This window comes from Entelurus aequoreus, linkage group LG14 (genome assembly GCF_033978785.1).
Source record: "Entelurus aequoreus isolate RoL-2023_Sb linkage group LG14, RoL_Eaeq_v1.1, whole genome shotgun sequence".
In the NCBI taxonomy this organism is placed as follows: Eukaryota; Metazoa; Chordata; class Actinopteri; order Syngnathiformes; family Syngnathidae; genus Entelurus; species Entelurus aequoreus.
In genome coordinates this window covers 2,217,233-2,236,180 of record NC_084744.1, presented here as the reverse complement: position 1 = coordinate 2,236,180, position 18,948 = coordinate 2,217,233, and the positions used below count along the sequence as shown (strand labels likewise).

General features: G+C 40.2%; 1 protein-coding gene across 1 annotated transcript in view; it reads right to left on the bottom strand.

The window, feature by feature from the left end:
• Nucleotides 1-14,496, bottom strand: part of LOC133665208 (kinesin heavy chain-like) — a 32,155-nt gene extending 17,659 nt beyond the window's left edge. The window contains exons 1-5 of the mRNA XM_062070456.1: nt 14,253-14,496; nt 6,257-6,344; nt 3,442-3,515; nt 3,277-3,381; nt 1,408-1,456 (exon numbers count right to left, since the gene is read on the bottom strand). Of these exons, the coding sequence (XP_061926440.1) occupies nt 1,408-1,456; nt 3,277-3,381; nt 3,442-3,515; nt 6,257-6,344; nt 14,253-14,387 (451 nt within the window). The 5' untranslated portion in view covers nt 14,388-14,496. The remainder of the gene's footprint in view (nt 1-1,407; nt 1,457-3,276; nt 3,382-3,441; nt 3,516-6,256; nt 6,345-14,252) is intronic.
• Nucleotides 14,497-18,948: the final 4,452 nt, after the last annotated feature.

Sequence of the window (18,948 nt, the reverse complement as noted above, 5' to 3'; positions counted from 1 at the left end):
AATTGAAATATTTGGGTGTTATTTTGGACCCGAAGCTAAAATGTGATGGCCATATTATAAAAAGACCATAAAAATAAATATAAACTGCTTGTTTATCTGTTCAAGCTGCACAAGTTGACATGATCCCATATGTCTTATTGTGCCACGGTCTGGGGACAGGCCACGAGACGTGTAGTGAAGCCTCTGTTGTCGTTACATAAACAAACACTCTTACTGTTAAGTATATTTAACATGTAACATTCCTCACAGTTTGAACGGTAACACTGTGAATATTGGGAAAAAAAAAACACTACTTTAGTCAAGTGATTCTTTGGCGAACCACTAGATGGAGCCTGCGTACCAACAGTAGTACATGTACCACAGTTTGAAAATCACTGCTGTACAGTATTGTTACATTCTGCAGTTTTTTGTACTACGTTCTGTTGTAGTGTTTGTCATATAATATTCATTACCTGTGTTTTCTTGTTAAAAAGCATACTACAATCAAATGGTCTCATTCATTTTGTATTTCATGTATACAGCATGTTTCATTTTGTAGTTAACGCATGTATGATTTAATGTATATTTAGTAGTTAATGCAAATATGTTCCAAAGTACATTTTGTATTTCATGCAAATATGTTCCAAAGTACATTTTGTATTTCATGCAAATATGTTCCAAAGTACATTTTGTATTTTGTGCAAATATGTTCCAAAGTACATTTTGTATTTCATGCAAATGTGTTCCAAAGTACATTTTGTATTTTGTGCAAATATGTTCCAAAGTACATTTTGTATTTTGTGCAAATATGTTCCAAAGTACATTTTGTATTTCATGCAAATATGTTCCAAAGTACATTTTGTATTTCATGCAAATGTGTTCCAAAGTACATTTTGTATTTCTTGCAAATATGTTCCAAAGTACATTTTGTATTTCATGTATATGTGTTCCAAAGTACATTTTGTATTTCATGTATATGTGTTCCAAAGTACATTTTGTATTTCATGTGCATATGTTGCAAAGTACATTTTGTATTTCATGCATGTACAGTAAGAAGGGGATTCAAATGGCACCATTCGTCGCGGTTTACCTGACACATGAAACGTACTATCCACTTCAGCTATCCAGACAGTAGCAGAGTGTGGAATATCTTCAAATGTGTTTTGTGGCAATTCCAACTTTGACCACAGCATCAGTTGCTATGTAGACTGACGCTTCCCATCGTTTTCAGCAGACTGCATTGCAAGATGAACACACCCCCCACACGAGATCCACCCAGAAAAGGGGCCATATGAATCCCTTCCCTATTGTATGTTTCAAAGTATATTCTTTTATTTCATGCATATACTTTTCTAAGTATATGTTGTCATTCATGCATTAACAGTTCTTTACTTCATGCATATACTTTTCAAAGTGTGTTTTGCTTACCATCCAGCAAGTCTCGGATTTTATCCAAATAGATTTCAAAATAAGAGACCTGTAGATTCAACAGTCAATGAGCTACAAAGCTAGCCTAGAACGTTAGCACGCTTACATTAAAATGCTAACATTTAGCATGTGTGCAAACGTTAGCATGATAACAGTTAGCATGTTTCATATACCAAGGTATATGACTCAAAGGTGTATGGCTGCAAAAATAGAGAAAAAAGTGTAAAATTAGATGAGAAACTTAGCATGCTTAAGTTAGCTCGACTGCACGCTATCGTTTGTATGCTAACAGTTAACAAATGTCACGCACAAAGTTATATGACTGGTGTAAACGGTTGCAAACCTAGCTAAAAAAGTTAGTATGCTAATGTTAGCAAGCTAACATTAGGAGGCTAACAATTAGTTTGTGTCACATACCAAGTTCTATGACTCTAAGGTGTATGGCTGGGGAATTATAGTAAAAAGTGTAAAATTAGCTTAAAAATTGAGCATGTTAATGTTAGCATGCTAACAGAGTAACAAGTGTCACATTTTTTTTATCAAAGTTTCGGTACTTGCAAATTTCATTGGCCCCACTGCGGGTTATTTTGCACCATAAAAAAATGTGTCTATTATGTCCCGAGTCTAAAAGAACTGTAAACATTCGGTAAATGTTTCTGCTCAAAGTCAATTAATAAGTCTTCACTCAGTATCTAATTTAGTGAGAGTCAAGTCTTTGCTCAGTGTCTATGACTCAGTGAGAGTCGAGTCTTTGCTCAGTGTCTATGACTCAGTGAGAGTCGAGTCTTTGCTCAGTATCTATGACTCAGTGAGAGTCGAGTCTTTGCTCAGTGTCTATGACTCAGTGAGAGTCGAGTCTTTGCTCAGTGTCTATGACTCAGTGAGAGTCGAGTCTTTGCTCAGTGTCTATGACTCAGTGAGAGTCGAGTCTTTGCTCAGTGTCTATGACTCAGTGAGAGTCGAGTCTTTGCTCAGTGTCTATGACTCAGTGAGAGTCGAGTCTTTGCTCAGTATCTATGACTCAGTGAGAGTCGAGTCTTTGCTCAGTGTCTATGACTCAGTGAGAGTCGAGTCTTTGCTCAGTGTCTATGACTCAGTGAGAGTCGAGTCTTTGCTCAGTGTCTATGACTCAGTGAGAGTCGAGTCTTTGCTCAGTGTCTATGACTCAGTGAGAGTCGAGTCTTTGCTCAGTGTCTATGACTCAGTGAGAGTCGAGTCTTTGCTCAGTGTCTATGACTCAGTGAGAGTCGAGTCTTTGCTCAGTGTCTATGACTCAGTGAGAGTCAAGTCTTTGCTCAGTATCTATGACTCAGTGAGAGTCGAGTCTTTGCTCAGTATCTATTTCTCAGTGAGAGTCGAGTCTTCGTTCATTTTCATATAATTAAGCGGGAGTTGAGTCCTTGTTCATTTTCTATGATTCAGTGAGAGTGGACTCTACGCTTAGTTTCTATGATTCAGCAAGAGTCGAGTCGTCGCTCAATACCTATGACTCAGTGAGAGTCGAGTCTTTGCTTAGTGTCTATGACTCAGAGAGAGTCGAGTCTTTGCTCAGTGTCTATGACTCAGTGAGAGTCAAGTCTTTGCTCAGTATCTATGACTCAGTGAGAGTCCAGTCTTTGCTCAGTGTCTATGACTCAGTGAGAGTCGAGTCTTTGCTCAGTGTCTATGACTCAGTGAGAGTCGAGTCTTTGCTCAGTGTCTATGACTCAGTGAGAGTCAAGTCTTTGCTCAGTATCTATGACTCAGTGAGAGTCCAGTCTTTGCTCAGTGTCTATGACTCAGTGAGAGTCGAGTCTTTGCTCAGTGTCTATGACTCAGTGAGAGTCGAGTCTTCGTTCATTTTCTATAATTTAGTGGGAGTCGAGTCACCTTGATGTGGAATTCCAGGTTCTCATTCATGGAGTAGATGTGGTCAAAGATGTCTGTGGCGATGCGGGGAATGATTCCCATCAGCCGGCAGTCGTGTAGTTGACCCTTGAACAAGGAGAGGTTTTTAGGAACCCACCAAAAAACCGAATGTGATGTCCAACTCACCTCCATCGTGTGCGTTTTTCCTGATGACGTTTGACCGTATGCAAAGATGGTTCCGTTGTAACCGCCCAACACATCTGAAACACACAATTATGTCATTCTGCCATGTGAGGACATCCTGTATTGTATATGTTGTAGTTCATCAATAATAAATACACATCATATAATTACATATCAAACATTCTGCAAATATGTTTAGGTTTAGGAAAAAGGTAATCTGACATCATATACTGTAGTTTTGTGTTTTCCTGCTCCTTTTCAGACACAGTCTTTGTTTTTGGATGAGGCGCTAGCTGTCCAAAGTCGGGATCCAGGGTGGACCACTCATCTGTGCATCAGTTGGGGACGTCTCTGTGCTGCTGACCTGTCTCCACTCAAGATGATCTCCTGCTGGCCCCACTATGGACTGGACTCTCACTATTATGTTAGATCCACTATGGACTGGACTCTCACACTATTATGTTAGATCCACTATGGACTAGACTCTCACACTATTAACTAGATCCACTATGGACTGGACTCTCATTATTATGTTGGATCCACTATGGACTGGACTCTCACACTATTATGTTAGATCCACTATGGACTGGACTCTCATTATTATGTTAGATCCACTATGGACTGGACTCTCATTATGTTAGATCCACTACGGACTGGACTCTCATTATTATGTTAGATCCACTATGGACTGGACTCTCACACTATTAACTAGATCCACTATGGACTGGACTCTCATTATTATGTTAGATCCACTATGGACTGGACTCTCACACTATTATGTTAGATCCACTATGGACTGGACTCTCATTATTATGTTAGATCCACTATGGACTGGACTCTCATTATTATGTTAGATCCACTATGGACTGGACTCTCACACTATTATGTTATATCCACTATGGACTGGACTCTCACACTATTATGTTATATCCACTATGGACTGGACTCTCACTATTATGTTAGATCCACTATGGACTGGAGTCTCACACTATTATGTTAGATCCACTATGGACTGGACTCTCACACTATTATGTTAGATCCACTATGGACTGGATTCTCACACTATTATGTTAGATCCACTATGGACTGGACTCTCACCAAATGTCAGATACTGAACGAAGACCCGACTCTCACTAAATCATAGATGCTGAAGAAGGCTCAACCCTCACCAAAGCATAGATACTGAACAATGACCCGACTCTCATTGAATCACAGATACTGACTGATTGCTCAACTCTCACTGAATCCTAGATACCGAACAAAGACTCAAGTCTCACTGAACCACAGATACTGATTGCTCAACTCTCACTGAATTACAGATTCCGAAGGACGACTCGACTCTCACGGCGTTTCAGATACTGAAATGATGCCAATCCCTGAATTACAAATAGTGAAGGATGACTCGACTCTCACTGAGTCACAGATACTGAACAAAGACTCAACTTTAACTGAATTACATATACTGTACTGAACAAAGACTTAATTCTCACTGAATTACAGATACTGAACAAAGACTCGACTTTCACTGAATCATAGAAAATGAATATAGACTCGACTCTCGCTGAGTCATAGATACTGAGCAAAGATTCGACTCTCACTGAATTAGATACTAAGCGAAGACTCTGCTCTCACTTAATCATAGAAAATGAATGAGAACTCGACTCACTGAATCATAGAAAATGAACGAGGACTCGACTCACTAAGTAATAGATACTGAGCTAACACTCGACTCTCAATGAAGTCATAGATACTCAGCGAAGACTCGACTCACTGAATTACAGATACTGAACATAGACTCAACTTTAACCGAATTACATATCCTGAATGAAGATCTAATTCTCACTGAATCATAGAAATGGAACAAAGACTCGACAAACAACTCTCGCTGAGTCATAGATACTGAGCAAAGACTCCACTCTCACTGAATTAGATACTGAACAAAGACTTGACTCTCACTGAATCATAGAAAATGAACGAGGACTCGACTCCCACTAAATTATAGAAAATGAACAAAGACTCGACTCTCACTGAGTCATAGATACTGAGCTAAGACTCGACTCTCACTGAGTCATAGATACTGAGCTAAGACTCGACTCTCACTGAGTCATAGATACTGAGCTAAGACTCGACTCTCACTGAGTCATAGATACTGAGCTAAGACTCGACTCTCACTGAGTCATAGATACTGAGCTAAGACTCGACTCTCACTGAGTCATAGATACTGAGCTAAGACTCGACTCTCACTGAGTCATAGATACTGAGCTAAGACTCGACTCTCACTGAGTCATAGATACTGAGCTAAGACTCGACTCTCACTGAGTCATAGATACTGAGCTAAGACTCGACTCTCACTGAGTCATAGATAGTGAGCTAAGACTCGACTCCCACTGAGTCATAGATACTGAGCGAAGACTCGACTCTCACTGAGTCATAGATACTGAGCTAAGACTCGACTCTCACTGAGTCATAGATACTGAGCTAAGACTCAACTCTCACTGAGTCATAGATACTGAGCTAAGACTCGACTCTCACTGAGGTGCTAACAATGCCCCTCTGACTACTTTTTTGAAATGTGTTGCTGCCATTAAATTCTAAGTTCATGATTTTTTGCAAAAAATAACAAAGTTTCTCAGTGTGAACATGAAATATCTTGTCTTTGCAGTCTATTTAATTGAATATAAGTTGAAATTGATTTGTTGTATTCTCTTTTTATTGACCATTTACACAACGTGACAACTTCACTGCTTTTGGGGTTTGTACATGGACAACCAATCAAGCCCATTTCTTTGAAAAGTCCATCTCTAGTTTAGTGCATCACCTTTGACGATGTGGCGGGCGCACATTTCGTACACCTGCGGCTGCTCAATGTTCGGCGGGAGAACTCTGTCAAATACGTACGGCTTCCCCTGAAACACACAAAACAGTCCATCAAATAAGACAATCGACTTTTCTTAAAACCTTGATAAGTTCAAAGAGAAGAGAAAGAAACACGTTAGCAAATACAAGACCAACAACAAAGAACCTTAGGCTCTAAGTAGACCACATACCTGAACCAAGACTAGCTGATAGGTGGAAACAGGATTATGGCTGAAGAGAGAAATGACAACCATGAAAATAACTACACTGTACGCCCTTTTAGCTGCATGTTGACGGTATGGAAACAAAAACGGGTACATTGACTGAATAATAATCTTTCATGATTGTTGTTTTTTTAATCTGCATAAATAGCACGTTGTTACTCGTAGACGATAGCGTAAAAACCCGGTGTACACGAAGTACAAACAATCAATGACAATCATGTGAAACTCTACTGAAAACATGTTCCCAGCCCCTTCCTGCTTAGTCAGTGCCAGAATATTTTCTCACTGTCCCCCGCGGCATGCAGCGTAAGTGCCAGCGTGTCAATCAATCAATGTTTACTTATATAGCCCTAAATCACGAGTGTCTCAAAGGGCTGCACAAGCCACAACCACATCCTCGGCTCAGATCCCACATCAGGGCAAGGAAAAACTCAACCCATGGGATAACAATGAGGAACCTTGGAGGGGACCAAAGATGTGCCCCCCCCCCCCCGGGCGACCGGTGCAATGGACGTTGAGTGGATCTAGTTAATAGTGTGAGAGTCCAGTCCATAGTGGATCTAACATAATAGTGAGAGTCCAGTCCATAGTGGATCTAGTTAATAGTGTGAGAGTCCAGTCCATAGTGGATCTAACATAATAGTGAGAGTCCAGTCCATAGTGGATCTAACATAATATTGTAGGAGTCCAGTCCATAGTGGATCTAACATAATAATGTAGGAGTCCAGTCCATAGTGGATCTAACATAATAGTGAGAGTCCAGTTCATAGGGGATCTAACATAATAGTGAGAGTCCAAACCATTGTGGATCTAATATAATAGTGAGGGTCCAGTCCATACTGGATCTAACATAATAGTGTGAGAGTCCAGTCCATAGTGGATCTAACATAATAGTGTGAGAGTCCAGTCCATAGTGGATCTACATAATAGGGTGAGAGTCCAGTCCATAGTGGATATAACATAATAGTGAGAGTCCAGTCCATAGTGGATCTAACATAATAGTGAGAGTTCAGTCCATAGTGGATATAACATAATAGTGAGAGTCCAGTCCATAGTGGATCTAACATAATAGTGTGAGAATCCAGTCCATAGTGGATCTAACATAATAGTGAGAGTCCAGTCCATAGTGGATCTAACATAATAGTGAGAGTCCAGTCCATAGTGGATCTAACATAATAGTGTGAGAATCCAGTCCATAGTGGATCTAACATAATAGTGAGAGTCCAGTCCATAGTGGATCTAACATAATAGTGTGAGAATCCAGTCCAAAGTGGATCTAACATAATAGTGAGAGTCCAGTCCATAGTGGATCTAACATAATATTGTGAGAGTCCAGTACATAGTGAATCTGACATAATAGTGTGAGAGTCCAGTCCATAGTGGATCTAACATAATAGTGGGAGTCCAGTCCATAGTGGATCTAACATAATATTGTGAGAGTCCAGTCCATAGTGAATCTAACATAATAGTGTGAGAGTCCAGTCCATAGTGGATCTAACATAATAGTGGGAGTCCAGTCCATAGTGGATCTAACATAATATTGTGAGAGTCCAGTCCATAGTGAATCTACATAATAGTGTGAGAGTCCAGTCCATAGTGGATCTACATAATAGTGTGAGAGTCCAGTCCATAGTGGATCTAACATAATAGTGAGAGAGTCCAGTCCATAGTGGATCTAACATAATAGTGAGAGTCCAGTCCATAGTGGATCTAACATAATAGTGAGAGAGTCCAGTCCATAGTGGATCTAACATAATAGTGAGAGAGTCCAGTCCATAGTGGATCTAACATAATGGTTTGAGAGTCCAGTCCATAGTGGATCTAACATAATAGTGTGAGAGTCCAGTCCATAGTGGGGCCAGCAGGAGATCATCTTGAGTGGAGACAGGTCAGCAGCACAGAGACGTCCCCAACTGATGCACAGATGAGTGGTCCACCCTGTGTCCCAACTTTGGACAGCTAGCGCATCATCTGTGGTCACCAAATCTGTGCCCCCCCATCCACGACTGATCCTGATCCCACACATAACAGCACAAATCATACATACTTGTATTCTTTTCTAGTGTGGAATGTCAGAGAACGTCTGATCAATTGGAGTTAGTCCAACAGAGATCAACGAAAAACACAAGCCTACGTATTATCAACCACCTGGAATGGACCTGTGCTGTCTTTAAATCGAAGTGGAGTGGTAGGTTTTATTTGGCGACACTTTGTGAAGCGGTCAACATATTTTGTTTTGATCCTATCTTTTTGATAATTCATAAAAAAAAAAAAGCCTAACTGATATTTTGATGCGAAAATGAATGTTTAAAAACTCAGATTGCAGACATTTCACATGCCCGATACTTAGACTTTCAAATGTTCAGCTTTTGCTCTTTTTGCTCTTTTGTTCAATTTTATTTACTTACTGATGTATTTATTAGACAGGGACAGTACAATGAAACATTGCTACCAATAGGTAAGCCATGTCAAAGTACAAAATGAAAGTACATTAAAAACAATTGGCTCCATTTGTGCATTACTACACCCAGTTCTAGTGCTCACACTTCTGATCTTCCTTTCAGTTTTGTGGAAAAAAGTTTAATGTCTGACTGTTGTTTTTTATTGCAGTCCGGATGGTTTTTTTCCTCTTTGGTCCACAGTCTCCAAAAACAAATGTGGACTCGTCAGACCACAGAACACTTTCCCACTTTGCATCAGTCCATCTTAGATGAGCTCGGGCCCAGCGAAGCGTTTCTGGGTGTTGTTGATAAATGGCTGTGGCTTTGCACAGTAGAGTTTTAACTTGCACTTACAGATGTAGCGACCAACTGTAGTTACTGACAGTGGTTTTCTGAAGTGTTCCTGAGTCCATGTGGTGACATCCTTTACATACTTTTTGATGCAGTACCGCCTGATGTATCGAAAGCCACGGGCCTTGCCGCTTACGTGCAGCGATTTCTCCAGATTCTCCGAACCTTTTGATGATATTACTTAGCGTAGATGGTGAAATCCCTAAATTCCTTGCAATAGCTGCTTGAGAAATGTTCTTCTTAAACAATTTGCTCAGGCATTTGTTGACAAAGTGGTGACCTCGCCCCGTCCTTGTTTGTGAATGACTGAGCATTTCATGGAAGCTGCTTTTATACCCAATCATGGCACCCACCTGTTCCCAATTAGCCTGTTCACCTGTGGGATGTTCCAAATAAGTCTTTGATGAGCATTCCTCAACTTTCTCACTCTTTTTTGCCCACTTGTGCCAGCTTTTTGGAAACATGTCGCAGGCATCAAATTCCAAATCAGCTAATATTTACAAAAAAATAACAAAGTTTACCAGTTCCAACGTTAAATATCTTGTCTTTGCAGTCTATTCAATTGAATATAAGTTGAAAAGGATTTGTTGCATTCTCTTTTTATTTACCATTTACACAACGTGACAACTTCACTGCTTTTGTACATTTTGTAGGCTTCACAAAGGGACAAGCGGTAGAAAATGGGTGGCACTCAAGCTGCGGGCCGCACTTTATAGATGTTCAAACATGTCAGCTTTGTGTTATGGGTGAGGGCGGACCTACGTCACTTCCGCCTACCAATCCCGTAGCAACCGGGAATTCATTGAAAACAAAGCAGCTCACAGCGAACACAGCATTGACAGAAAAAGCATTTAACGAGCGTTGTGGCTTGGAAGTCGGCGTTAAATCCTTCATTTACGCATTTTTACTTATTCGCATATCATGTGAAAAAACGAAAATGTATTATTTGCGTCAGACTCGTCTCAGTGAACTTTAAAGCTTCTCAGGCCTAGCTTAGCTTGCTAGTTAGCTTAGCCTGTGCGCTACTAAGAAAGAGACGCGGAAGTTATCAACAAGCTCAAGTGTTAGTGTATAAAATATTGAGAGATTTGAGGGCAACATGAAAATTATAGGGTTTATTGTTTTTTAAAAACCCAACTGTTAAGTGCAAATTTAAACGAAACCGGTTTTCGAAAATAGCTAGCTAGGCTATAGACCAGGGGTCACCAACGCGGTGAGTAGCCCGCTGGCCTGTTCTAAAAATAGCTCAAATAGCAGCACTTACCAGTGAGCTGCCTCTATTTTTTAAATGTTATTTATTTACTAGCAAGCTGGTCTCGCTTTGCCCGACATTTTTAATTCTAAGAGAGACAAAACTCAAATAGAATTTGAAAATCCAAGAAAATATTTTAAAGACTTGGTCTTCACTTGTTTAAATAAATTCATTAATTTTTTTTACTTTGCTTCTTATAACTTTCAGAAAGACAATTTTAGAGAAAAAATACAACCTTAAAAATGATTTTAGGATTTTTAAACACATATACCTTTTTACCTTTTAAATTCCTTCCTCTTCTTTCCTGACAATTTAAATCAATGTTCAAGTACATTTATTTTTTTATTGTAAAGAATAATAAATACATTTTAATTTAATTCTTCATTTTAGCTTCTGTTTTTTCGACGAAGAATATTTGTGATATATTTCTTCAAACGTATTATGATTAAAATTCAAAAAAATTATTCTGGCAAATCTAGAAAATCTGTAGAATCAAATTTAAATCTTATTTCAAAGTCTTTTGAATTTCTTTTAAAATTTTTGTTCTGGAAAATCTAGAAGAAATAATGATTTGTCTTTGTTAGAAATATAGCTTGGTCCAATTTGTTATATATTCTAACAAAGTGTAGATTGGATTTTAACCTATTTAAAACATGTCATCAAAATTCTAAAATTAATCTTAATCAGGAAAAATTACTAATGATGTTCCATAAATTATTTTTTTTATTTTTTTCAAAAACATTCGAATTAGCTAGTTTTTCTCTTCTTTTTTTCGGTTGAATTTTGAATTTTAAAGAGTCGAAATTGAAGATAAACTATGTTTCAAAATTTAATTGTCATTTTTTTCTTGTTTTCTCCTCTTTTAAACCGTTCAATTAAGTGTAAATATCATTCATTATTAATAATAACATAGAGTTAAAGGTAAATTGAGCAAATTGGCTATTTCTGGCAATTTATTTAAGTGTGTATCAAACTGGTAGCCCTTCGCATTAATCAGTACCCAAGAAGTAGCTCTTGGTTTCAAAAAGGTTGGTGACCCCTGCTCTAGACTATATAGTATATACCGCATGTTATTTTTGTACAACAACAACTTCAGCTGTCGAACGTTATAAGGTACAAATTCAACAAGTACAACATTAGCACGGACGGTATAGCCAAGTTGTGGTTAAGAAGGTGGATTTTTGTTCCTTATATTTACCAGAAACGAAGTGATCCGAACGCACGACCCGGGACTTTGGGGGACTCCAGTGAGAACCGTCCTCGTTTTCCCGGTGTAAAGCTGCGAGCCATTTGTCTCGTCTCTGTGGGCTTTTATCGCGCTTTGGCAGAACAAAATACAACCTTTGTTTTCCCTGTTTCCAGTTGTGGTTAGCACAACCAAAAACAACACCGTTTTTCGGCATTTTGGAGGCAGAATGACGGGTTTAACCAGCGTAGGTCGACAGGTTAAAGAGTAATGGCAACGGTTTGTTTTCAACGCCAGTCTGGTTGCTATGGCTCGAAGAACCCGTATGTAGCTCAGTTGCCCGGATGTCGGCCCTCACCCATTAGCTTCAACATGTTCTGGTCCGCTCTTTTTATTTCTACTTTTGTTGTTTATATTTGGCCCCCCGAGCCACACTTTGGACACCCCAGGGGCCACACCCCAACAATCACAAACACAAACAATCAACACGATCAAACTGCCTTTTTTCCAAGTTCCCAAAAATTCCAGGATTTTCCAAAATCCCTGGTTTTCCAAAGCTCTATTTTCCCCCTTTTATCTGGCGACTACAATACATTTTTTTAAATAATTTTTCAACGCATGTCAACTGTTCTACCATCAAAACATTCCTCTTAATTAGGGCAAAAAACACATTTGTTTTTTGAACGGGAAAAATTCCCAGATTTCCCAGAATTCTAAGGTTTTCCAGGACATTTTTCCCATTCAAAATGAATTGGCCATTTTTCAAACTTCAACCATTTCCACATGTTTCAAACCATTCCACCTTCAACACATTCCATCGTCTTGGAGATTCAAACTGCCTTTTTTCCAAGTTCCAAAAATTCCAGGATTTTCCAAAATTCCTGGTTTTCCAAAGCTCTATTTTCCCCCTTTTATCTTGCGACTACAATACATTTTTTAATATAATTTTTCAACGCATTTCAACTGTTCTACCATCAAAACATTCCTCTTAATTAGGGCAAAAAACAAATTTGTTTTTTGAACGGGAAAAATTCCCAGATTTCCCAGAATTCTAAGGTTTTCCAGGACATTTTTCCCATTCAAAATGAATTGGCCATTTTTCAAACTTCAACCATTTCCACATGTTTCAAACCATTCCACCTTCAACACATTCCACCGTCTTGGAGATTCAAACTGCCTTTTTTCCAAGTTCCCAAAAATTCCAGGATTTTCCAAAATTCCTGGTTTTCCAAAGCTCTATTTTCCCCCTTTTATCTTGCGACTACAATACATTTTTAATAATTTTTCAACGCATTTCAACTGTTCTACCATCAAAACATTCCTCTTAATTAGGGCAAAAAACAAATTTGTTTTTTGAACGGGAAAAATTCCCAGATTTCCCAGAATTCTAAGGTTTTCCAGGACATTTTTCCCATTCAAAATGAATTGGCCATTTTTCAAACTTCAACCATTTCCACATGTTTCAAACCATTCCACCTTCAACACATTTCACCGTCTTGGAGATTCAAACTGCCTTTTTTCCAAGTTCCCAAAAATTCCAGGATTTTCCAAAATTCCTGGTTTTCCAAAGCTCTATTTTCCCCCTTTTATCTTGCGACTACAATACATTTTTTATAATTTTTCAACGCATTTCAACTGTTCTACCATCAAAACATTCCTCTTAATTAGGGCAAAAAACAAATTTGTTTTTTGAATGGGAAAAATTCCCAGATTTCCCAGAATTCTAAGGCTTTCCGGGACATTTTTCCCATTCAAAATGAATTGGCCTTTTTTCAAACTTCAACCATTTCCATATTTTTCAACCTATTCAAACCATTCCACCTTCAACATATTCCACTGTCCCAGAAATTCAAACTGCCCTTTTTCCAAGTTCTTAAAAATTCCAGGATTTACCAAAATTTCTGGTTTTCTGAAGTCCTATTTTCACCCTTTTTTCTGGCGACTACTCCATTTGTCTCGTCTCTGTGGGCTTTTATCGCGCTTTGGCAGAACAAAATACAACCTTTGTTTTCCCTGTTTCCAGTTGTGGTTAGCACAACCAAAAACAACACCGTTTTTCGGCATTTTGGAGGCAGAATGACGGGTTTAACCAGCGTAGGTCGACAGGTTAAAGAGTAATGGCAACGGTTTGTTTTCAACGCCAGTCTGGTTGCTATGGCTCGAAGAACCCGTATGTAGCTCAGTTGCCCGGATGTCGGCCCTCACCCATTAGCTTCAACATGTTCTGGTCCGCTCTTTTTATTTCCACTTTTGTTGTTTATATTTGGCCCCCCGAGCCACACTTTGGACACCCCAGGGGCCACACCCCAACAATCACAAACAATCCCAGCATGCACCTTGTTGCTGTGGCGACAAACACCTCGCCGCCCTGCTGTTGCCATAGCAACCAGGGCTCATTTCATTCCATTTCCCAGCAGTCAAGGTTTTTCAAGCCGTCAATCAAACAATAGATCACGTCGTCCAAATGTAACGCGTGGTACCGCAACTTCCGGCGTGTTACTCACCGACACCACCACCGTGTCGTCGCCGCTGAATTTGGGGATGGATTTGTCCCCGCGGCCGAGCTCCGCGTCGTTCAGCGGCCGGAAGCGACACATCACCTTCACGCCGCACAAACCTCCCTCAGCCGCGACCGCCATCGTCCTCTCTTGCCTTCTTCTCTCCGTGTCTTCTCGGGCTCCGTCGCGGGGAAAAGATGCCGAGCAGCAGGCGAAGCTGTTGTCTCTTCAGACGTCCGGCGGTGCCGCAAGGAACTCTGGGAGATGAAGTCCTTTTTGTATCCACGTTGTCCCTCGTAGTAACAAAGGTCTACTGTGTACACTCATGGTTTTACACACTAAAATTATTATATTTATTATTCTTTTCCATATTTTGGCGCGCTCTACCTTCCACATTTTTCACCCGATTCAAAGCGTTCCAACTTCAAACTGTTCAGCCAATTCTGGAATCACGGGCTTTCCCTTGACAAATTCCCAGATTTCCCAGAATTCTAAGGTTTTCCGGGACATTTTTCCCATTCAAAATGAATTGGCCATTTTTCAAACTTCAACCATTTCCACATGTTTCAAACCATTCCACCTTCAACACATTCCACCGTCTTGGAGATTCAAACTGCCTTTTTTCCAAGTTCCCAAAAATTCCAGGATTTTCCAAAATTCCTGGTTTTCCAAAGCTCTATTTTCCTCCTTTTATCTTGCGACTACAATACATTTTTTAAAATAATTTTTCAACGCATTTCAACTGTTCTACCATCAAAACATTCCTCTTAATTAGGGCAAAAAACGAACTTGTTTTTTGAACTGGAAAAATTCCCAGATTTCCCAAAATTCAAAGGTTTTCCGAGAAAATTTTCCCATTCAAAATAATTTGGCCATTTTTCAAACTTCCAAATTTTTCAACCCATTCAAACCATTCTACCTTCAACACATTCCACCATCCCGAAAATTCAAACTGCCTTTTTTCCGAGTTCCAAAAAATTCCAGGATTTTCCAAAATTCCTGGTTTTCCAAAGCTCTATTTTCACCTTTTTTTCTGGCGACTACTCCTTACACTATTTTCAACACATTTCAACTGTTCTACCATTAAAACATTCCTCTTAATTAGGGCAAAAAACCAATTTGTTTTTTGAACTGGAAAAATTCCCAGATTTCCCAGAATTCTAAGGTTTTCCGGGACATTTTTCCCTATTCAAAATGAATTGCCCATACCGTCAAAACATTCCTCTTAAGGCAAAAAACGAATTCGTTTTTTGAACTGGAAAAATTCCCGGTTTTCCAGGAATTCTGTAATACCATTTCTCAATTCAACAATTCTACCATGAATTGATTAATGTGGACCCCGACTTAAACAAGTTGAAAAACTTATTGGGGTGTTACCATTTAGTGGTCAATTGTACGGAATATGTACTGTACTGTGCAATCTACTAGTAAAAGTTTCAATCAATCCATCAATCAATCAACATGTTACTACTTCAACAATTCTCGACCGATTTGAAAAATTCCAACACCAATCATTTCAACTCATTCAGAACATTCAATTTTATTCCAAATTACCGCTTTTCCTGAAATTCCCGTTGAAATCAATGGGACATTCTTCAAAGTCCCACATTTTTCATCTGATTCAAACCGTTCCAACTTCAAAATATTCAGCCTGTTCAGGAATTGTGTGCTCGACTTCAACAATTCGTAAAAAAAAAATTCCAGGATTTCAGCTCAACTTCAGCATTGGAGCATTCAGGAATTGCCTCATCTAGTTCCTAAAACATGTTTCGATTATTATTGCTGTCTCATCTTTCGCTTAGGAAAACATGTTGAAAACAAACTGTTAATTATAATTACATGTCAATGATGTATATTTTATTATTATCATTAATGAACCCGTTCTCGTTGTCTGGGTGTGTTTAGTTCATGTTTATTTTTTAAGTGTTTTATATTGGTGGATATCAATAGTTATCTTATTTCTGAATGTACTACTCATAATATGTCATTCATACCATTGAAGTACTTCTACACGTGCTGTTTAACTTTGATGCTACAAAATTCCATAAAAATCCGTTTTTTGTTGGGTTTTTTCCCCCCGAAAAACTGTCTCAATAGGTGCTATTCACCTGACGTCACCCCCAGCTCATTAAATATGCGAGTCAGCAAGATACTGTGTACAGGTGATGATGTCTGCACTGAGCACATGCAAAGAGGCTTGAAATTAGGGCATCCAACACCCTGAAAAATAACCTTGTGGGGTTGGTTGACCTGATTTTTCTGCCTTTTTTTGCCTTTTTTATCATTGTGAATGAGTTTTATACTATCAGCAAAGGCTACATGGAAGAAACTGAACTATTCAGCATTAATGGTGCCTTCACAGATGTGTAAGTTACCCATGTCTTGGGCACTAATACACCCCCATACCATCACACATGCTGCCTTTTACACTTTCACCCTAGAACAGTCCGGATGGTTCTTTTCCTCTTTTGTCCGAAGGACACAACGTCCACAGTCTCCAAAAACAAATGTGGACTCGTCAGACCACGGAACACTTTTCCACTTTGCATCAGTCCATCTTAGATGAGCTCGGGCCCAGCGAAGTGTTTCTGGGTGTTGTTGATAAATGGCTGTGGCTTTGCATAGTAGAGTTTTAACTTGCACTTACAGATGTAGCGACCAACTGTAGTTACTGACAGTGGTTTTCTGAAGTGTTCCTGAGCCCATGTGGTGATATCCTTTACACACTGATGTGGCTTTTTGATGCAGTAGCGCCTGAGGGATCCAAGGTGCGTAATATCATGGCTTACGTGCAGTGATTTCTCCAGATTCTCTGAACCTTTTGATGATATTACGGAGCGTAGATGGTGAAATCCCTAAATTCCTTGCAATAGCTGCTTGAGAAATGTTGTCCTTCAACAATTTGCTCAGGCATTTGTTGACAAAGTGGTGACCCTCGCCCCGTCCTTGTTTGTGAATGACTGAGCATTTCATGGAAGCTGCTTTTATACCCAATCATGGCACCCACCTGTTCCCAATTAGCCTGTTCACCTGTGGGATGTTCCAAATAAGTCTTTGATGAGCATTCCTCAACTTTATCAGTATTTATTGCCACTTGTGCCAGCTTTTTTGAAACATCAAATTCCAAATGAGCTAATATTTGCAAAAAATAACAAGGTTTCTCAGTGTGAACATGAAATATCTTGTCTTTGCAGTCTATTCAATTGAATATAAGTTGAAAAGGATTTGTTGTATTCTCTTTTTATTTACCATTTACACAACTTCACTGCTTTTGGGTTTTGTACTTGACTTCAAAGTTTAGTGTGATTGCAACCTGCACACCCAGGGTGGCTTACAGTTAAATATATAGTTGCAATCTTGACTCCCAAACAATAACGGTGCAAACACAAAAACAAAAGGCAACTTCATTTAAGCAAGCGGACCGGTGTTAACATGGTCCAAATAGACTGCATCAAGGCTTGGAATTGGGGGTTAAATCACCAAAAATGATTCCCGGCGCAGCCACCGCTGCTGCCCACTGCTCCCCTCACCTCCCAGGGGGTGAACAAGGGTGATGGGTCAAATGCAGAGAATAATTTCGCCACACCTAGTGTGTGTGTGACTATCATTGGTACTTTAACTTTAATATACTTTTTTTTTACAAGGAATCATAAGGTTCAGGGTTACATCCACCGCTGGTAGAAATGGTTAACAAATGTAGTCACATGGTTAAAACATTTTGATTCTGAAGTGGAGCCAAGCCTCCCTCAGAATCTACGTCCGAAGGCCCCTGGTTGAATTGCGTCTGAGACCCCTGATTTGGACGGCGTGGCGCTGTTGGGAGAGTGGCTGTGCCAGCAACCTGAGGGTTCCTGGTTCAATCCCCACCATCTACCAACCTCGCCACGTCCGTTGTGTCCTTGAGCAAGACACTTCACCCTTGCTCCTGATGGGTCGTGGTTAGGGCCTTGCATGGCAGCTCCCGTCATCAGTGTGTGAATGTGTGTGTGAATGTGGAAATAGTGTCAAAGCGCTTTGAGTACCTTGAAGGTAGAAAAGCGCTGTACAAGTATCCATCCATCCATCTTCTTCCACTTATCCGAGGTCGGGTCGCGGGGGCAGCAGCCTAATAGGGAAGCCCAGACTTCTCTCTCCCCAGCCACTTGGTCCAGCTCCTCCCGGGGGACCCCGAGGCGTTTCCAGTCCAGCCGGGAGAGATAGTCTTCCCAACGTGTCCTGGGTCTTCCCCGTGGCCTCCTACCGGTCGGACGTGCCCTAAACACCTCCCTAGGGAGGCGTTCGGGTGGCATCCTGACCAGATGCCCGAACCACCTCATCTGGCTCCTCTCCATGTGGAGGAGCAGCGGATTTACTTTGAGCTCCCCCCGGATGGCAGAGCTTCTCACCCTCTCTCTAAGGGAGAGACCCGCCACCCGGCGGAGGGAACTCATTTCGGCCGCTTGTACCCGTGATCTTGTCCTTTCGGTCATAACCCAAAGCTCATGACCATAGGTGAGGATGGGAACGTAGATCGACCAGTAAATTGAGAGCTTTGCCTTCCGGCTCAGCTCCTTCTTCACCACAACGGATCGATACAGCGTCCGCATTACTGAAGACGCTGCACCGATCCACCTGTCGATCTCACCATCCACTCTTCCCTCACTGGTGAACAAGACTCCCAGGTACTTGAACTCCTCCACTTGGGGCAAGATCTTCTCCCCAA